We start from the raw sequence: 21,673 nt of genomic DNA, 5'->3' as shown, positions 1-21,673 counted from the left end.
GCACTGAAATCCATTTCTCAAAAGGGCAAACAGATTTTTTTATATTCAATTTTGAAATCTGACATGGGGCTAGACATATTGTCAATTTCCCAGCTGCCGCAAGTCATGTGGCTAGTGCTCTGATAAACTTCGATCACTCTTTACTGCTGTACTGCAAGTTGGAGTGATATCACCCCCCTCCCTTTTCCCCCCCAGCAGCCACACAAAAGAACAATGGGAAGGTAACCAGATAGCAGCTCCCTAACACAAGATAACAGCTGCCTGGTAGATCTAAGAACAACACTCAATAGTAAAAACCCATGTCCCACTGAGACACATTCAGTTACATTGAGAAGGAAAAACAGCAGCCTGCCAGAAAGCATTTCTCTCCTAAAGTGCAGGCACAAGTCACATGACCAGGGGCAGCTGGGAAATTGACAAAATGTCTAGCCCCATGTCAGATTTTTTCCATGACAGTATCCCTTTAAGTTTACATCTGGCAGCAAACATGCAAGGGTGAGAAGGTAAGGAAGAGGGCTTTGAGCTGTCTAGTAGAGCAGCTAATGCAGGGCCCAAATCGGGACCTGGTTGAGAGCAAAATTCTGAGGGGGCAGGTGCTCCCAGCCCCTATGGCCTGGTCATGGTTTGTCCCTTTTAAAGAAGATTGCCAATATTTTATGAAGGGTGCTATAGATTTGTTAAGCTTGGAGAGGGAGGTTTCTATCTGGGATCAAAACACAAGGCTGAACCAAGAGCAGTGAAACAGGGGCCTTACAATAATTTAATAAATAAGGGTTACAGAATAGAAATAAGATAAGAGGGACCTGCTTACAAGAACTCACAATCTAAAATTGTTAGAAAAGATTGGATATGTGTAACGCTAACTTGGGCTAGGCAGACCAAAAGGAGTTAATATCCAGCTAGTGCTTAGAGCATTAGTTACATGTCACTCAAACACTCCAGAACTAGGGCCTTCACTAAGTGGAAGATTTCAGATGTGGTGTAGTATGACTACAACTACCACAGGCTACTGTGCAATAAAATAGGAAAAGAATGAAATAATGTACGCCAGGAGGTTCTTGTGGTGAAAACAAATGGAGTAACAATTTATTTGTTCAAGATAAATATCCCACAGGTTTACTTACAGTCATATGAGGTATGTCAGATAATATCATAGACTAGGACAGGTGGATGAGACAGCTGAGGAATAGAATTCCGTCAGGCAGATGTACCTTGAAAGTGGTTCAGATCTTGAGTCCAAGCCTGACACCCTATCCACTGTGGTCCCTTCACTAAATACAATCTAGGAGCATTGGGAAGCTACTCCATGCTACAATCCTCGATGGTGCACAAAGCTGCTCTTACTATCTGTACTCTCTCTCACTCTCCTAGAGAATCGAGAACATTTCTAATCCTGTCTCTAGCTAACCTTGTTCATGGTCCATGCATTTCATGAAGGCAGAGGCTATGTTGTTCTTTTACTTTACTTGTCCCAGCATATTTTCTTCATCTGATTTAAAACAAGAACTGGCTCAACAACTCCACAAGAATGCCTGGCACTGTTCTCTGCTCCCTGTGCCAGAGGCATCTCTAAGCTTTCACAGATTGTCCCTCCTTTCTTTAGTCAGCACCACAGATCCAGATACCCCGCTACCCAGACTGTAGTCTATAGCCACTCTTTGCCACTGACACACACAGGTTGTATGTTTAGAGCCATTTGAAAGGTAAGACTTGTTTATATTTTAAATAATACTCTTTATAGAGAGTAAACTGAAAGTAGATCTCTCTATTAGAACATTCTACAATAAAGCTTATTGCTTCATATAAAATGTGGTTCACCTTTAAGTTAACTTTTAGTATGTTATGGAATGGCTAATTCTAAGCAACTTTTCAATTGGCCTTCATTTTTCTTTTTTATAGTTTTTGAATAATTTGCCCTTTTCTTTATCTCTTTTCAGCTTTCAAATGGGTCACTGACCCCATCTAAAAAAACAAATGCTCTGTAAGGCTACAAATGTATTGTTATTGCTACTTTTTATTACTCATCTTTCTATTCAGGCCCTTTCCTATTCATATTCCAGTCTTTTATTAAAATCTTGCTGAAATTGCAAACTGGAGGGTTGCTGAATAAACAACTAAATAACTCAAAAAACAACAAATAAAAACAATGAAAACCAATGGCAGGTTGTCTCAGATTATCATACTAAACGTTAAGTTAAAGGTGAACAACCCCTTTAAAGACAAATATATTACATGCTTACACTGAGATGGTAATAACGTTTTTTTTTTCCACATTTGATGATGACTTTGGCTGGCAAAATGGGCAAGGTTAAGATAATGACTATGTATGTAAAATGCAATGTTATCTGTGATTGAGTCACATTACTGGGCAAAAATTTAGATGTCTATTTCTTGTTCCGGAGGGACAAGCTTCATGGAAAAATGTGTGGGTATCGCTACATTAAGCATAATTTGAACCAATAATTAACTCTTTCCAGCTTTCAAATGGGAGTCACCGACCCCATCTAAAAAAAGCAAATGCTCTGTAAAGCTACAAATGTATTGTTATTGCTACTTTTTATTACTCATCTTTATATCCAGGCCTCTCCTATTCATATTCCAGTTTTCCTGGTATTCCAGATTTCCTGCTGAAATTGCAAACTGGAGGGCTGCAGAATAAAATGCTAAATAACTAAAAAACACAAATAAAAATTAAATCAAGTTATAAATTGCCAAATGCTTCAGATACACTAAGGCAGAGATTAAAAGGAGCTGTTTTAGATAGTTACATCAGGTAGTTTTCAGATTTGCATTTTACTCCATTTGCATTTCACCACGTTTTTTAGACGCAACATGCTGCATTTTCTTGCACTTGACGCATGTTCATTAATGATTAAAATTTATGAATCAGCATGTTTTAGTAAATGAATAAATCCGCCCATATGTAGGAGCCTTTAGGGCAGCCAACCTTTTGAACCCATGGGCAACATTCAGAAGTAAAAGGAGTTGGGGAGCAACACAAGCATGAAAAATGTTCTTGGGGTGCCAAATAAGTGCTGTGATTGGCCATTTGGTAGCCCCTATGTGGATTGTCAACCTACATTGAGGCTCTGTTTGGCAGTACATCTGGTTTTTATACAACCAAAACTTGCCTCCAAGCCTGGAATTCAAAAATAAGCTCCTGCTTTGAGGCCACTGGGAGCAACATCCAAGGGGTTGGAGAGCAAGCTCACAAGCTACTGGTTGGGGATCACTGCTTTAGGGATTCAGTGACCCCTTCCCAGAGTTACTCCAGGAAGAAATGAGAAGGTGGAAATTAAAAATACATTTTAGGGGGATATTTATAAAAGTTCAACTTTTAGAGGTTTGTAAGGTTGTGATACCTCAAATAATCAAACAACTCAAATGTTTTTTGATTTATGAATGGGAAAAACTTGAATCAGAATACTCAAATTTACGGGTTTTCTGCAAAAAAAAACCAATCATTGTAATTTGAGTTTTCAAGTGCCAACCACCAAAAAAACCTGAACATCATGAAGGCTACAAACATCTTCAAATGGTTCCAGGGATCTCTGCTATTGAATGACCTCGACAGGTTTTAGCTGGAGTATTTTCGGATTCAAGTTATTTCCAGCTTTTTGGCTCAGATCATTTATTCAGTCAGCATTATAATAGAAAGCAGGACAAATCCAAGGCAGTAGCGCCAAAGCCGAACGACTATAGAATAAAGGAGTACAGAGCAGACCGTAAACCTCCGCGCCCAGGCAATAGATACCCTCATGATCCGGGTACGGTGGATTCGTCACCATACACCAGCAAAGAGGAGGAAGGCCCATCGTCTGATAGAGAAATTCAGCCTTTTTTAGGTGCAGGACTGTATTGCCAGCAAACAGCTGCAAGAAAAACAAACCCACGTCTCCCCATTGCCAGAGAGGCTTATCCACAGAGGCAAAAGAACGGCAATTACAGCCACAAGAGGTAAAAGACCTAGTGGTTAATCTATCCTCTGTTGTATTGACTGAATATGAGCGGCGGGTGTTAAATAAGGGCTTGGGATTTGTACCAAGTTACACTAATGAGTATTTTGACTGGGAAGTGGAATTTTTCAAGTTTATTCGGTCTGTCAAGTTAAAAATGTGTTTTTCTGAATCTGCACCTAGTTTAAGACCTGTTGGTCTAAAGAAAAAAAGTACATATGTACCGGATATATCCTGTAATGCATTGGACACTTTTTCACAGGTAGGGATGGAAGAGATTAAGAATAATTGGGAAAATCAAGTCCATACCAAACACAAAAATCTCCCGTATGCTGAAAGGAAAGCATTATTAAGTCTTAAGAATAACAAAGAAATAGTAATTAAGAAAGCAAATAAGGGAGGTTCTGTGGTTGTTATGGACAAATATAAATATCTCTTGGAGGTTAAAAGCCAGCTTGATACCCCTGGGCACTATACCTCTATAGACACTGACCCTACTGTAAAATTGAAGAAAATGATAGATTCAATGGTCCTTGATGCATATTCTACTGGTCTAATAGATAAAACAACAAAAGAATTTCTTACTATGGACTTCCCACGGATTCCTATGTTATACATATTACCTAAAGTGCATAAGACACTTGTGAATCCCCCGGGAAGGCCAATAGTGTCCGGCATAGGTTCAGTATTAGAACCCCCTGTCCAAATATGTGGATTTCCATCTCCAGAATTTGGTAACCAAAATTCCTACACAAAAGATTTGCTTAATAAATTGAATCAAAAAACAACCGTAAATCCTGGGACGCTATTATGTAGCATTGATATCCAAAGCCTATTCAATTCTATCCCTCAAGATGAGGGGATTAAGTGTATTGAAGAGGCTTTGTTAGATACAAATATTCCCAATGCATTAATATATTTTATTCTTGATTGCCTTGAAATAGTGCTCAAAAAGAACTATTTCAAACATGAGGATACCTTCTACTGGCAAATACAAGGGACCTCAATGGGTTCAGCGGCCGTCGTTTGCAAATCTTTTTGTTTTTGAACTTGATAAGAAACTTTTTCTTAGAGAACCCTATTTAGGCTACATTAAACATTACTATCGCTATGTGGATGATATTTTGATCTTTTGGGAAGGGCCTTTATGTAAATTTGAGGAAATGGTGAAAACCGCAAATGAATTACACCAAACAGTTAAATTCACTTCAGAATCTTCTGATACCCAAATTAATTTCCTGGACATCAACATACGATTGGAGAATAACTAAATATGTACCAACTTATATCGTAAATTGATGGACAGGAATAATCTTTTACACAAAAAAAGCTTCCATAATCCACTAACGATAGAAGCAATCCCTAAAGGCCAGTACATGAGAGCTAGAAAGATAGCCTCAACAGATTTGGCGTATGAGGAAGCTGCCAAAGATTTAACAGAAAGATTTATGGATAGAGGTTATCCCAGAGGGAAATTAATTGCAGTGCAGGACGAAGTTCAGAAATTAACTCGTCAAGATCTTTTGAATCCCAAACAGAAAATAAGAGAGAACGAGAGACTTACCTTCATTAGTAAATATGACCAACGGAGTAAAAACATAGAGAAAATAGTTAAAAAATATTGGTCAATTTTACAGCTTGATAACACGTATGGCTTAATTTTTGTAAAAGCACCACGCTTTGCCTATAAAAGAGGCAAGACTGTACGTGATATACTCTGCCCTATTAACAACCAGGGCGATAAGAGGGGACCGTTCCATGGTACACCAAAATTAGGCACCTTCCCATGCCTGAGTTGTAATTGCTGCAATTCAATCATAAAAGGGGATAACATAAATCACCCCATAACAGGTAAAGAAATTAAACTTAATTGTTTTGCCACATGTACTACTACATACGTGGTATACGTTTTGAAATGCCCATGTGGGATGCTCTACGTGGGCAAAACGATAAGACCTGTTAATGTTAGAATTAAGGAGCATAAAAACGCCATTAGGAACTTCAAGGTTGACACCTATAGTGACAATCCCGTGTCCAGACATTTTGATGCTGCAAAACATAACGTTTGCCAAATGAAGTGGAAGATACTTGAGGTTATACCTAAGCAAGATAGGGGGGGTGATAGAAACACCTTAGTCCTACAGAGAGAAGCTCCTTGGATTAGACGTTTAAAGAGCACCTACCCTAAAGGGATGAACGAACAGTTAAATTTAACATGCTTCCTCTAATTTATACTGCACAATTATAATTTAATGTGTTTCTTTTTCAGGAGGTATTAATAGGCAAATAGTCTCAGTTTACGATGTCCGTAAGACTATCGCCGGTGGTGAGTCTAATAAATATAGAATTTAAGTCTTATAGTCTAAGTTCAAATATTTAAGTAAGAAATTATTGTTAACTCCCCTAGAAGTGAGAATGTAAAGGGGTTATATGAAGTTGATAAAATGGTAACATTGTATAAATTATGTTAGAATTGTTACGATAACTATGTTAGGAACATGTATCAAGTTGTAGTTGGATAGGCTTAACGAGAAGTTTCCTTTTTGTTCAGGCTAAATTAATGTATGCAGTGGCCTGTCGTTTTATTTGGACTTAACACGGAGCACAATGATTCACAGACAAGATTGAGGACTGTTCTTGTAATGCATTTTATTCGCATAAGAAATATTTTAAGGCATGGACAATTTTTATAGGGAGTTGAAGTATGTATGTATTTATTGATCACATATGGAATGTATAACACATCTTGTTTAAGTAATTTAATATTTATTCTTGTATAAAGTAATTTGTATTTATGCTATTAATGGAAACAACAATTTAAATGCATTTGTCGATGTATGTACCCAGAATGCACTTCAGAGGTGAAAGGTTAAGGAAAGTTTAAATACTTCCCTTCTGTTTGGTTTTGCACACTTGATAAAGGGCCAACGGCCGAAATATGTTGTGGAGCATTTTTCCCCAATAAAAGCACTTTGCAGTCATAGCTACTGCCTTGGCTTTGTCCTGCTTTCTATTATAATACTGACTGTATCAATTTGGGTGTGGACACAGGATACCTTGCAGGAGAATCCACCTACATGTACTAAAGGTGAGCTACAGCCTATTTATAATTGATTTATCAGATCATTTATTTGCTGCACGTCGGTGTGTAAAGTTTTGGACACAATCGCCATATTTTTTTTACCCACAATGTCGTTTTTTTATCTGATAGTTCCAGTGTCAGTGTGGTCGTCAGAGGGGTTGAGCCGGTGCAATTTTGGCCAATATGTTACAATACACACAGTTGTGCTTGCTCTTGAATGCAAATTGGACGCAATTGCACTGAAAATGTCCTTAGCCCATTTGGCATCATTTCTGGCATTCGGTGTGAGAGCAATGTTTGCACCCAATACTTTTGGAGCAACTGCCCACTGTGGGCCTTTGCAGCAGTGATACGCCATCTATACAAAAGTGTAAAGATCACATGTTGATGCAAGTTGATTTATAAATGGGGGTTTTTCACGTAACTGACTGTGACCAAGTGCAACTGCGGTATGGAAAGTAAATGACCCCTAATGAGAACAACTTCTGTGTTACTTTAGAGCATGTCTTCTCTGGACTGGTCATTTGTATATTCAAATGGAAAAAAGAATGACTGAATGGATAAGCAACAAGATATCCGTCTTGATATATTTTTGGCATTTCATACTGCTTCTCCTGAATTGCACTTAGAAATCTTACAAGGAACCTGATTTGTAAATTTGCCAAAGAAAGAAAAAGCACTGCAGTTGTTTTAACTCAATGCAAGTCTATGGGGTTGGACTGGCCCATTGGTATCAGAAAAACTGCTGGTGTGCCCACTATCTGCTGCCTGAAAAGCAACAATGACTGGCTGGTTGGCTTGAGCTTCCCTAGTCCAATACTGTATGAGGTGGCTTTTCAAATTGGTAAAGTCTTTTCCACGTTGTTTTGATCACTGGAAAAGATTCTTAACAGAGACGTAACTAGATGTTACTTGGCCCACAGCAAAATAATTTTAGGGCCTGTGTCATGTAGCTTAATTTTTTAATCTTTCTTTCTTTCTTTCTTTCTTTCTTTCTTTCTTTCTTTCTTTCTTTCTTTCTTTCTTTCTTTCTTTCTTTCTTTCTTTCTTTCGAGTGTCAGCTGTGCACAGGCATTTGCATATCTTGGAATTTAATCTGAGCAGATTAATATGTACATTTACAAGTAAAAATTGTAATTATTGTTAAAATTGGATATTTGTTTAATTTAAAATGAATGATGTCACAGAACCACAAAGCATGCTGGGAGCCTTTTGTATAAAAGGCCGCTCCCAGTCAGCACGAGTCTGGTTTTGGCTCTCTCCAAGGAAAGACCCCGGGAAAGACCGCACTGCTGTTCTGATGGCATGCTGAAATTGAGCTGTGGAACACTTTACCTTCTGCTTTAAAGAAATAAAGCTACCCTTTTCTTTGCTAAGCAAGCTTCAGCAGCCTCTGTTAATGGGCCCACACCGCGCCCCAAAATATCCAGAGGTTGCCCTGTTTTGCCAATATATATATAAAATTACTCATTAGGGCCTCATGGGGGCCCCCTATACCTACTGCCTTAAATAAAAACATTGTTCTTGTTTATTCAATGATAACTTAGCCAGGGAAACCATATGTACAACCCCTTTCTATAAAAAAAAAAAACATCCTTAAAGCTATAACGTGATTAGCTGAAAGCAGTTCTCAGGCAGATAATTTTGATAAATACAGGGCTATGGAAGATGGGACCTTTTGTCACAAGGCAACTTTGGGCTACTGTTTTATTCACACGTTTTACCCTTGGCATTAGTCCCATTAGGAATGTAACTTTGGGCAAGGGCGTAACTATAGAGGAAGCAGACCCAGGAGTGTAGAGGACCCAGTGAGTCCTTAATTAATGAACAACGTCAATATATCTTGGTAGGATAGGTCAAATTACCAATGTTTTTGTGGTCCCAAATTGAATTTGCTGTGGGGCGAGTAACATCTAATTACCCCACTGACTTTTGTATTCATTCTCCTCCAGCACAGGCAACAAAATGACAGTGATGTAACTAGATGTTACTGGGCTCCACAGCAAATTCAATTTAGGGCCCCAAAACTTTGCTAAAGTGGCCAATTCTACCAGGATCAGGGCTGCCATGAGGGGGTCACAGCGGGTACAGCTGTACCAGGCCCGGCGGTTCTACACTTCCTGGATTGCCGCGGCCGTAAAGACCCGAACACCAATGTTTTTTTTTTTTAACCCCTAACCACCAATGTTTTTTATGTTACTTTTATGGGGGGAACCAATGCACTGCTGGGGCCCCCTGCAATGGAATGGTCTGCTTTCTCTCTATTTATGACTCTGCAAATGCCATGTCTGCCATTACACATGGGTGTCGGTGTGAATAAGACCTAAGAGTGAAAGAAATAAAGGAATATCTTTAGTCAAATTAATGATAATCTGTCACTTTCAGCATGTGGCTCCCCGTGATGGTGCTGGTGGTCCTGATCTTCCTGTATAGATGGAACAGGCAGAGACAAATACTGCCATTTCTGACAGATAAGTATGTGTTTATCACCGGCTGTGACTCTGGCTTTGGAAATGTGCTGGCAAAGCAGCTGGACAGACGTGGCCTTCGGGTGCTGGCAGCCTGTTTGACAGATAAAGGAGCAGAAGAGCTAAAAAAGGAGACTTCCAGTAGACTGAGGACAATTATCCTAGATATTTCTGACAGCCAGATGGTAACATCTGTTACTGAATGGATCACCAACTCAGTTGGAAATGAAGGTAAAAGAAAAATGAAATTGAGCTGAGAAATACCTGAGCAGGCTGTAAACTGAGCATATTGGGGTGTTGCAAAAACTTGCCATACACTATAAGATGTTTCCCCATCAGTGGGCCCCATACACATGCAGATAAACTGCTGAATCAGTCTGAAGGGCCCGAAACGGCATCTTAAATCTGCCTGTGTATGGCCTTTATTCACCTTTGATTCCAAGGTAGCAAAAGGGAAAATAGTGCTTATCCTCAACATTTTACATTGTAAAGCAGGAATGCAAAAAGGGTGTGACCACATCATTTATGCAGACAGAAAAACAAAATATTAGGGTAGATATTAGGGTAGGACAGAGATGGCAATTGCTCTGTTACCTCAGCATCATGGTGGGTTCTTGAGGGCAGTGCAGATTATACTGCAACAGGTGGAAGACTGTAAACTCGATATTCCTGATTTAACACCCCTCCTCCTCAACCTTCTTGAATTGACAGGGCCCCCTTTTTCTCTTACTTTCAGCCTAGTTTTATGTGCGTTGTATTTTCAGCATAATATGTATGTATGTATGTGTTGCTTGACTTAGAAAGTGCTACATGAATAAACACAGGCAGGGCAAGCATAATAATAGTAAATAAGTAACAAGAATATGGAAGAGGCATGCATTAGCTTGATTCCTAGTGCAATTCTTAGCATGCAGTCTTATCTTATGTCTTGCAGGGCTCTGGGGCTTAGTAAATAATGCTGGGATTGTATTATGTGGTCCCAATGGACTGCAAAGAAAGGAGGATTTTGCAAAAGTGTTGGAAGTGAACTTACTGGGTACAATTGACGTGACATTGCACTTGCTACCTCTCATTCGAAGATCCAGAGGTCGCATTGTCAATGTATCTAGTGGCGCTGGGAGACTGGCTGTGACTGGTGGAGGATACTGTTTATCTAAGTACGGGGTGGAAGCTTTCTCTGACAGCCTACGGTAAGGAAATTGATTTATTCACCCAGCAAAGTCTTTCCTTGGTCCACTGCAAACATTAAATGCCTGTCCAATTAACTCCAAATTCTGGGATTGGCTTCACCAATATTGTCTTTTGTTATCAGATTAGATATGGAGATTTCCTTATAATACTCATCTGTATATTCAGTGCTTCTCAACGAGCCGCAGGCCCAGTGCCAGAGTGCAACGGCCTTCCTCAGGTGCATCTGATGAAGGCCGCTGTAGCCGAAACATGTTGTGCAGGATTTTCTGCAAAATAAAATGAAAGTCTTTTAAAGCAATGAAGGCGTGCTATTCTCTTCTTTACTTGGAGTCTTTTGTTATCAATTCATTTCACTTAATTGATGCATATGTAAAACAATTTTGGTCTGCAGCATCATTTGTTTACTTTAGCAAAGGCAACACTAGAAATTTTAAGGAACTTTTCAATTGGACTTCATTTTTTTCATGTTTTAGTTTTTAAATAAAAAAAAACACATCATTGCTAATGTGATAATATATATAGTCTTGACAGAACATTTGGCATTATTCGCCCATTCACTGTTGTTTCTTCTTCTGCAGAAGGGAGATGTACAACTTTGGGGTAAAGGTTTCTATCATAGAACCAGGTGCATTCAGAACCCAAATGTCACAGGCTGAGAATCTAAAGATGAGCCTAACTAAACTATGGGAAGCCCTCCCCCAGGAGATCAAGGAGAGTTATGGAGAGCAATACATCCAGCAACGTAAGGTTATGTTTCTCGAATTACACCTACTGAACTTGAATACTATGATCTGGCATTTACCCTTTTGCCCAAGTTTTTAAAAAATAGTGATTTTATTAGAAGCTGTTCCATGGAACTCATGGAGGTCAGTTTATATAAAGAGTTGTCTCTTCTATCTCTACTGGAGAACAAATTTAGTCAGCACACCGATTCTTAGTATCTTGCCTTGATGGTGCACGTTCTGCAACGACCACTTTCCATTGACAGACCATGTAATGTAGAAAATGAACAGCACCATCGATTTGGATGTGGTTTAAAAAGCCTTTATTTGTGCTCTTGTGGGCATCCCCCGCGACGTTTCAGGCCATGTGGCCTTTTATCAAGCTTGATAAAAGGCCACATGGCCTGAAACGTCGCGGGGGATGCCCACAAGAGCACAAATAAAGGCTTTTTAAACCACATCCAAATCGATGGTGCTGTTCATTTTCTACATTACATCTTCTATCTCTACTTACAGAATGCCATGGTCTGGATAAACTGGTGGAATATGCAAGTCCAAAATTAACTGAGGTCACAGACTGCATGGAGCACGCTCTTACTGCTGTTTTCCCCTGGACTCGATACAGCCCTGGATGGGACTCCAAATTATACTTTATCCCTCTTTCTTATCTGCCTACAGCAATATCAGATTATGTGCTTCTTCACTCTACACTCAAAACAATTCAAACAACAGAAAAACCATAATTACAGTGTGGATCTACAGCTCCATAGTAATTGTGCGTTTTGTTTTCAAACTATTTCCCAGCATCCTATCTATTCATGGACAGTTGCATTTCAATACTGTGCCCTGAGCATGGGTGAAGGTGAATTTTATAGTTACGGCACTGGATAATGGGTTTCCCAACAATTGAAGCTAATTCAAATGTATGTTCTTTGGCAGCATTTTTTTGCTTGGTTGTCTGTATCTTTAGTTCTTTGTTAATAAACAAGAGGTGTAACTGAAGGCAGTTCAGTTATGTTCCAAAAAACCTACATACACTTAAGTGTATTGTCCTGTCTTGCCCTGTGATGGCTTTCTATGTGTTCTACCAGAAGGGCAAGCATGGGTTAATGCAGCCCATTCTTTCCTATAGTGTCCATATTCACTACACCACACAGAACCCCCGAATGCAGCTTGATTGCAATTTGCATGTGTAAAAAGAGATTGATTGCCAGCACACAGTTTGTGGCTTTAAAATATTTTTTGTTTAAAAATTAGGGGGCAGATTTATCAAAGGTCGAGGTGAATTTTCAAATGAAACAAATTTGAATTTCAAGCTATTTCAAGCAATTTTTTGTATGCTTTGATTAGGGAATAGTCCAAATTCGAAATTAAAAAAAATTCAACTACGACCATTCGCCATCTAAAACCTGCTGAAATGCTTTTTTCAGCCTCCTAGAACCTAGTTGGAGTCAATTGGTGGACTTTGAAAAATCTAAATTTTTTTTGGGAAAAACTTCGATTGCGCTATTCCTTCAATTTGTACGATTGAAATTCAGCCGAATATGGACCTATTCGACAAAAAAAAAACCTTCGACTTAATTTCAGTTGGTCTTTTTGAATTCAAATTTCGAAGTTTTTTTAATAAATATGCCCCAGAGTGTTGGAATCACACTTTGGCTAAAATATGTAAGCTCACATGCCACATCAAGGCCCATGGTCAGATTGGGCGGCCAGGGCACCAGGAAAAACTTAGTGGGCCCCAGCCTTTGTGGGTCTCTGCCGACCCAGGACCTGGACTTATGACTGGATCCTGCCTGGATTTTGGGCACCCCACCTCAGCTGCAAGTAAATTTGAATGAAGCGAAGGCAGTCATGTGACACTATTCACTATTTAGTGGGCTGGTGGGGGGGGGCTGTTCAGGTCTCTGTGGAATGCCAGGGCCTATTTTGACTCCCATTCCAGACCTGACTACCATAGGGGATCTCAGGTTTATCCCATAGCAACAAATTATTTAAAATTATAGAAAAATGTAATCTATCTCATTAGCTAGATGAAAAAGTGAATACAAGCAGCAGGAGTGACACCATTTTGACTATAAAAATATTCATCACACTTTGGTCCAATTCATGTCAAAGTTCAAGCGCAAGTGCACAAATGTTGAAACTTGTGTCTGGTGCATCACCCCCTAGCAACCACAATTGAGCTGGAATGTTGGGGGTAAATGCATTGTGGGTAAAAAAAAAACACCAGTTACATTTGCATTTTGCACACTGCCCTCGTGGTTGTAAATGACCCCTATGGTTTTACCACAATATGCAAAAGCAGATACAAATACAATATATTTCAATACAATGTGTAATAGTTATTTCTTTTATTGAAATTGCTTTGATTGCAGCAGTCTAACAAGTTACAGTTTTCGAAAAACAAAGTGGATATTATCCAGACTTATAGTAAACGTAAAGAAAAAAAAACAACAACCCATTGATACGAGAGTATTCAGTCATTTCTGTGTGAGCCTCTGGCTGCAGTATAATACAGGCTTTATGTATAGGGAAGCCCATGTACCTTGTAGGAATGCACTGTAGCTACACTGTTTTCTGCTGCCTACAGATGCCACGTTGGCACTGATCAGTGTGAACATTTTCAGACAGCAGATCCTTTTAATTCAGACGGTGAGTTTTTTTCTGTTTTTTCATTGTTGTTTTTGAATGAACGAGGCTGTTTATATAGATATGTGACAGTGAGTATAATGAAAGTAAGGCTGTCTCACAACTCCCTAGTGGAGAGCTAAAGCTAAACACAACTGATGTGTATAAATATTTATTTGATCATGAAACAGATAATGTGTACTATGGACCTCAGACTAGGTTGTGTAAGAACTGCAGCTCATGAACTACTTGGCACATCCTATTAGTATGTAAGTGGCAAGTGACCCACAGTGAAAGGCTTTTTGACTGCTCTTACAAAAAGTGGCAATTGCTTTGCTAAATCCATTAAGAAAGAACCCTGCAGTGGGTCCTCATAGGGAGTGCAGTGATTTTGAAATGTTCAACCGCATGAACTAAAGTACTAAAGATAAGAAGGTCACGTACAGCAGATATCAGTACTGTTGATCTCTGTTATATCTGTAAAGATTTACAAATTATTTATAGTCAAAATACAGGAGAGCTTATTTATCAATGCAAGGGCAAAGTGTAAACTCAAGGTACTTTCACCTATACATGCAAGGAAGCTCTGGAATTAATACCTGCCTTTAGTTATTACTCCAAAAGAGAAAATATTCCAGGCAGCACTCCGGATAAGTATAAAGAGGTATCTTTATTGTATCATGGCGTCTTACGCGTTTCAGGAAAGCATTCCCTTAGTCATAGGCATTCACTGACTTTCCTGTATTTAGTTATTACTACCACTTGTTGCACCTACCCATACAATGGACTTCTATTTAATGAACTGCACACAAATTCCATCACTGACATTGAGCCCTATAAAACTGGACTTCGGAGGCTGGTAGTCTAAGGGCACAGGCAGGCAGACAGCAAACGGCGCAGCGAGGTTGGCCCGAACCAGCCCGACCCCCGGGTAGACCAGGTCTAAGCACAAAGCTTCCGGACACAAATGCTGAAGAGGAAAAGAGGAAGATTCTGCTATCGGTCAGGCTGAAATCGTCCTGCGGGTTTCAGCAAGCTGATTTCATCCCCATCTGGAGCGAATCGAATATTTTTTGACCACGCCCTTTTTGCAGTCACACCCCCTAATTACCATGCCCATTTTACTAAATTTGCCAGGTTATGAAAGTTTAAACACATTTCTGTAGTTTTTATGTTTTATTACAGTTTTACTAATGAAAGTGAATTGCCCTTTAAGCTGGGATCCAATTAAGTTAGAAAAATTGTATCTTTTTTGGCTGTTCAGTGCAGAGAAATCGGGACTTTCCAGTACAAAAACAGGACTGCTGGTTGAGCTATCAAAAGAGGGACTGTCCGGCTCAAAACGGGAGGTACAGTATGCTTCAGTGCTTCTGTTAACTCCCTCCACTCTTTTCTTTATACCAGGCTTGAAATAATGAAGACCAATTGAAAATTTGCTTAGAATTAGCCATTGTATAACATACTAAAAGTTAACGTAAAGGTGAACCACCACTTTAACTATTTTATTACCATGTGTCTTCTTTGTGCATGCCTTTTAATGCATATTCTAGTTCCAAATCTCTTCTCTTATCAAAAACACAACAGAAAAGTTACTGCCTTTGATATCATCATGTGGCTCCCCCTGTTGGTGGTGGTAGCACTGGTCCTGCTGTATAGATGGAATAGACAGAGACAGAAGCTACAGAATCTCACAGAAAAGTATGTGCTGATCACCGGCTGTGACTCTGGATTTGGGAACCTTGCAGCAAAGCAACTGGATGCACGGGGGCTGCAGGTCTTGGCAGCTTGTCTAACAGAAAAGGGAGCAGGGGATCTAAAGAAGGAGACATCCAGCAGACTGCAAACTGTGATCCTGGATGTAACTGACAGTCAGCGTGTGACAGTAGTTGCTGAATGGGTTGCCAATACTGTTGGGAAAAAAGGTATATAATATTCAGAATATATTTAAAGGTGAAATACACAGCTTTATTCAATAAGTAAAGAAAGGGCTATATTTTTGTATTCGCATAGCATATCCAGTAAAGGCCTGGTTCTATTCTATTTCTCTACTAGCAGTAGAATTAGCACCCGGTACTGGCTTGGTCTTGGTTTGGCTTCTTAGCTTGGCACCCAGACCTCTGCTCCAACACTTTGCTTATTTATCCCTCTCTCAGGCCATTCAGTCCACATCCCACCTTCATCATCCCTGCTGCTCTCGATCCGAAGCCACCCCCCTCCTTCCCAAGGACTCATTCCTCTTTCAGTTGTGCCCCTATAGTTTCAACCCACACATGTAGGCTCATTCCTCTTCTGCCAACTACTAGTAGGCAAATTGTGGGATAATCAGAATTATAGTTTATGCTCACAAATATGCCTCAAAATTTAAGTATGGTAGGATGATAGCACTTGACCCTTTTAACTGAAACTCCTGGCTCCATGGCTTAAGTTTTTAAGGGGGGATTGCACTGCAATTTAGCACTACCATGATGGAGGCTAAAGGTGGCCATACACAGGCTGATCAAACCTGCCAACAGACCGAGTTGGCAGTTTATTAGCCCATGTATGTAGCCCTCCGATATCGATATCTGGCCAAAAGTCAGCCAGATGTCGATCGTGCAGTGCAGGACTAAAAATCCAGTCAAATCGCGGATCACATCTGTTCGTTGATGTGGTCCCGCGATCTGACCTCCCGTATTTTGTTCATTATGATGCGATCGTTGGACGATAGGGCCCACGATCGGATCAGCCCGATATCACCCACCTCAAGGTGGGCATATAGAAGAGAGATCCGCTCATTTGGTAACATCATCAAATGAGCATATTTCTCTGTGTATGGCCAACTTAAGCTGGAAATCCTCCACAATGGTACTGGCCACTACAGGGAAACCTGTTACACAGATGTATAGTAATGTCACCTAATATAAACTAAAAGGGTTGCATTGGGAAATACTGTGAAATAGTAACACCCAGGAAAGGGGGATACAGGGATTCTTTTGAATAGGCTTAAAGGGCTGGTTCAAACAATACTTTCTATCACCAGCCCCCTCAGTAATTGCAAAGCGGTAACAATAAAGTACAGTACAGTCAATGCCATAGATATACATTATTATCAATGTAGCTTTATGTTAAGGAAAATTAATTTCCTTAATCAGTGCAGCTTTTTGTGTAGATACATTTTTCAATATTCCTTTTATCCAGTCGTAAACAGTGACAGCCCTAAGTTTTCTAAACATGTGTTTAGGAGTTTTAAGGGCTCAGATCCTGGGGAGTGCACCCCTTAGTGCTCATTTAGGAAGCACTGGATCTGCTGCTCTTGGCAGTGAGGGGCTGATCAAAAATCCGGTTCTCATTGGAGAGAGCAGTGTCAGGAGGTGCAGCTCAGCCCTGTCCTTGACGCCTACCTGAGGACTGATGTTCTCTACCTTTCAATGTAAATTATTGTTGTTAAAGATGAAGCAGTGCTTTCATTTGCTACTTTTTGTTTCTGCTTTGTGTTTTTTAGGACTATGGGGATTGGTGAATAATGCTGGATTTGGGTTTGCACTGGCTCCTAACGAATGGCAAGCAAAAGAGGACTTTATTATGGCACTAAATGTAAATCTGTTGGGCATGATTAATGTGACCCTACATCTGTTGCCTCTGCTCAGACAAACTCGGGGACGCATAGTTAATGTCTCCAGTGCACTGGGGAGACTTTCCTCTGCCGGTGGAGGTTACTGCATCTCTAAGTTTGCTGTGGAAGCATTTTCAGATAGTCTAAGGTGAGAGAGAACAATTATAGTGGTTTGCATTTCCTGGAAAATCAGCATCAGCAGCAGATTTCCCAGTCCTTTCCCAGTAGTTTGCTAGAACCTTGCCAGTAAGCACCCAATAGTGGTTGGGGTGCTCCTAATGGGATCAATGACTGTTGATATTGAGTTGTACAAGGAATAGAAAGATAACAGGACCCTATTCATTTGGAGTCTACCTTAAATGAAGTTATCCATCAAAGCCAGCCAATGAATCTTTTGTCTGTAACTTCGGAGGCTTTATGGATGGACAGAATCCATGACTTTTATTTTTTTAAATCCCTAATTGCACTTTAGTAGCCTGACATGGTAAAAATTCCATAGCACAGGGGTAAATATACATTACAGTCTCCTATAAGTACGACCATTTTAAAAAGAGATATGTGGATACTGCTACAGACATGAACCAATAAACAGCACAATGAAAAAACAGATGGCAAGATGCCATGCATTTCTGGAAAAGTAATGTAAAGCTATTTAATTAAATGCCATGGTCAGAAGGATCACAATGGTATCATTAATGGAAACGTTTATGAATCTCCTACACATAACATATCTAGTTTTGTTAAGATCTTAAACCAGGTTTCAGGGACTGCAGGGTGGCAAGACAACATGGTCTTTAATTGCGCACAGTAGAGAACTCTGGAAAGTTTGCAAGTACAGGTTGATATGTTTGAAGTAGGGATGCCCGAATCCACTATTTTGGATTCTGCCGAACCACCGAATCCTTCGCAAAAGATTCAGATGAATACCGAACCAAATCCGAATCCTAATTTGCATATGCAAATTAGAGGTGGGAAGGGGAAAACATTTTCTACTTGTTTTGTGACAAAAAAGTAACGAGATTTCCCTCCCCGCCCCTAATTTGCACATTAGGATTTGGTTTGGCCGGGCAGAAGGATTCAGCCGAATCTGAATCCTGATGAAAAAGGCCGAATCCTGAACCAAATCCTGGATTCAGTGCATCCCTAGTTTGAAGTATGGTTCCATGAATACCCCTCATTGATGTTGCGGGTAATAAAGCCCCCCACATATAATGTTGAATATGTATCAATACAGGTATTGGATCAAATCGATTGATGTAAAATTAAGCGCATGCCATGGTTTCACCTTTCATTAGTTTGGCCAAAAATGAAACAGTATTGGGGCGGGGGCACCTTAATTGCGAAGGATTTGTACTTTAGCTCCAAGGATGAAAACATATTTTTGCTTATTTATAGATCCTTGGTAAGGCCTGATCTTACACAGGTTCTATAACTATCAGTGCAGTTTTGAGCACCAATCCTTAAGAAGAATATTAATAAGCTGGAGAGAGTGCAGCAATGTGCAACTAAACTGGTGAAAGAGATGAAGGAAGGAATGAAAAAAGACTTTCAGGTTTAGGGTTGTTTTGTCTGAAGAGAAGTCACTTGTGAAGGAACATAATTAGAATATACGAGTGTAGCGCACCCGTGGGTGTTGGCAATAGTATATATGAGTCTGCTAGTGCTTTCCTTAACCAGGTGACACCCCAAGGCCCCAGTAACCAGGCACACAAGATGGCAGTGCAACAGGCAGGTTAATAGCAGACTCTCTCTCTGGCTGGTCACTCAGCAGGCTGGAACACAAACCCACAGTCTCTAGATTTCCCAGCACATCTCTCCATGCTGGCTGGTTTCTCCTCCCCTCTGAATCCTGTCCTTCTTCCTGGTTCCGGGGGCTGGACACAGACAGTTTCCTTTATCATTTACTGGAAAAAATCCCTTTCTTCCTGCAGGCTGAAGCATTAACTAGTTCCTCTGTACTGTAATGGAAGGCACAGGGCACTACATTAATCAGCAACCTTAGGGATACAAACATTAAGTGTGCTACACTCTTACATTAGACATTATAGAATAAAAAACAAAGAACAAAAGTTTATGAATGACCTCGTGAAGTTGATGGACTATTGTCCATCAACAAAACCCAAACTGATGCCAAGCACCCTGGTCTCGGCTCGTGCTTCTGCCTGTAGCAGCCGCCTTTGGCCTCGGGAGGAGCCCTCAGCTACTCAGATGCCGCCAGGTCTTATAACGAGAGGTGCAAGGCGAGGGGTTCTGGACAAGCAGAGGGGCACAACCAGATAGTAAAGTCTTTTGGGCAGAAGGTCGCAGTACAAGGCATTAGATCGTAGTCAGATCAGGCCGAGTCGAGGCAGGCAGAGAGTAAACGTAGTCAGGCAGGCAAGGGTCAAAACCAGGTAGTCAATCAGAAGGATGAGGCAGAAGAGGTAGACGATATTCATGCAAGGGTCAGGATACAAGAATTCAGAATAGTCAATAGCCAGACAGGGGTCAAAACAGGATACAGATCAGAATCAGGAACAGATAGCTCAAAGCTTAACACCACCAGGCTAAACCTATAACGGGCAAAGTCTAGGAATTCAAATGAGCCTTTTATAGTGGTTCGAATTTCGCGGGCGCCTGTGCCCTAAGGAGCTGCAATGGTGGCTGAAGAGGAGCGGCGTGGCAGGCGTCCATAGCACCACTGGACCACTAGGGCAAGTGGATTTTATTACAATCTGCTTCTCATTTCCTCTATCACTTTGGTTTTAACTTGACATATTTTTTAGAACTTTTTTGATAAACTTTTTAAAACTAAGAACCTCAATAGTAACATTTTTCCTTTCTTGCTGCAGAAGAGAGCTAGACTTCTTTGGGATCAAAGTCTCCATCATAGAGCCAGGTGCTTTTGTTACATCTATGACAGACATTGAAAAGCATAAAGAGAATCTGAGGCGCTTGTGGGAGGCTCTTCCTACTGAGATCAAACAGAGTTATGGAGATCTGTACTACCAGCAATGTAAGTATTTTTAGTTTGTCTGCCTCTGTTCTGGAAATGATCCTGCCATGGATATGGTGTCCCAGAGGTTTATTAGTCTCTTTGGTATCTCTCTGGTGTCTGCGGAGAAAGAAGGAAGTCGCCATGATCCAGAACATTGTATTTTGGGGATGGTGAATTGTGTAGATCAAATACTGTATAAGGGGATGCTCATTTAAAAAAAAGTTTTTTGTTACTTCATTTGGAATTTTTTAGTCCAAATCTATTGACTCATCAGAGAAGTATTATACACTGTATATGTTAACAGATAAAGATAATATTTGCTTTCTAAGTTGTGTCTGTCGGCATTTTGCAGATATACAGTCTATGGAAAGATTAATGGGCTCAGCAAGTACAAGGCTGCAGGAGGTGACAGACTGTATGGAACATGCCCTCACAGCCATTCACCCATGGACACGATACTCCCCTGGCTTGGATAGCAAACTTTTCTTTATCCCTCTTTCTTACCTGCCTACGGTCATTTCTGATTATGTAGTGAGGCTTTCATCCCCCAAACCACAATAAATGTTATTTTATAATTTACAGTACCTTTGGTTTTGTATAAAAATAAATAAAACTAATTCTAAGAATTTTCAGGGGGTGATCCAATTCATCTTCTGCCTGATTCAGATCTATGTGCTGCCCCACCCCACAATCTGCATTCCGACCTCTGGCACCGAATATATGCTCAAAAGCTGGCAGTGATTTCACATGCATAAACCAGAAATTATACACAGTGACAGTGATAATACTTTAGAACATTATTCAGGGTAAAAAGATAAAGAGGATATCAGAAGTTGAAGCAACAAACTGGGGAATCTAATTAGCATAGAGTAGCATGAGAATAGAAGGTCTAATACTTCAGCAAATATCCAGGAGACCAACGGTATCCAGAATAATTAAAGTTTGCTGTCTGAAGGGGTGAACACATGGGGGACATTTATTTGACCATCGACCCTCTAGGTTAGAGTTAAAAAATGCTACCTCTGTGTCTTCATATTAGTCAATGGATCATTTT

At 40.1% G+C, this 21,673-nt stretch overlaps 2 protein-coding genes across 7 annotated transcripts; both read left to right on the top strand.

Annotated features, from left to right (window-relative positions):
• The first annotated feature begins 1,599 nt into the window (after positions 1 to 1,599).
• On the top strand, positions 1,600 to 15,529 carry rdh9 (retinol dehydrogenase 9). Of its 6 annotated transcripts, none has more exons than XM_041581132.1 (6): positions 1,600 to 1,703; positions 9,424 to 9,737; positions 10,441 to 10,696; positions 11,276 to 11,439; positions 14,013 to 14,074; positions 15,315 to 15,377. In XM_041581132.1, exons 2-6 carry the CDS (start codon positions 9,425 to 9,427, stop codon positions 15,360 to 15,362), a joined length of 843 nt encoding a protein of 280 aa, XP_041437066.1. In that variant the 5' UTR covers positions 1,600 to 1,703; position 9,424; the 3' UTR covers positions 15,363 to 15,377.
• A 31-nt stretch (positions 15,530 to 15,560) lies between these two features.
• Positions 15,561 to 21,198, top strand: LOC108708580 (retinol dehydrogenase 7). The gene is made up of 4 exons (XM_018247450.2): positions 15,561 to 15,972; positions 17,532 to 17,790; positions 20,474 to 20,637; positions 20,972 to 21,198. Exons 1-4 carry the CDS (start codon positions 15,561 to 15,563, stop codon positions 21,178 to 21,180), a joined length of 1,044 nt encoding a protein of 347 aa, XP_018102939.1. The 3' UTR covers positions 21,181 to 21,198.
• The last annotated feature ends 475 nt before the right edge of the window (positions 21,199 to 21,673 follow it).

Source organism: Xenopus laevis, chromosome 2L (genome assembly GCF_017654675.1).
Source record: "Xenopus laevis strain J_2021 chromosome 2L, Xenopus_laevis_v10.1, whole genome shotgun sequence".
Lineage (NCBI taxonomy): Eukaryota > Metazoa > Chordata > Amphibia > Anura > Pipidae > Xenopus > Xenopus laevis.
Note: the sequence above shows the minus strand (reverse complement) of the source record. Positions and strands in the feature narration are given on the sequence as shown.

Bases quoted from the DNA above. Each gene is read 5' to 3' on its own strand.
- rdh9 (XM_041581130.1), top strand. From the start codon at position 9,425: ATGTGGCTCCCCGTGATGGTGCTGGTGGTCCTGATCTTCCTGTATAGA. The intron at 10,697-11,275 runs GTAAGGAAATTG...CTTCTTCTGCAG, and splicing joins GCTTTCTCTGACAGCCTACG to AAGGGAGATGTACAACTTTG. The intron at 11,440-11,935 runs GTAAGGTTATGT...CTCTACTTACAG, and splicing joins AGAGCAATACATCCAGCAAC to AATGCCATGGTCTGGATAAA.
- LOC108708580 (XM_018247450.2), top strand. From the start codon at position 15,561: ATGTGTCTTCTTTGTGCATGCCTTTTAATGCATATTCTAGTTCCAAAT. The intron at 15,973-17,531 runs GTATATAATATT...TGTGTTTTTTAG, and splicing joins CAATACTGTTGGGAAAAAAG to GACTATGGGGATTGGTGAAT. The intron at 17,791-20,473 runs GTGAGAGAGAAC...TTCTTGCTGCAG, and splicing joins GCATTTTCAGATAGTCTAAG to AAGAGAGCTAGACTTCTTTG.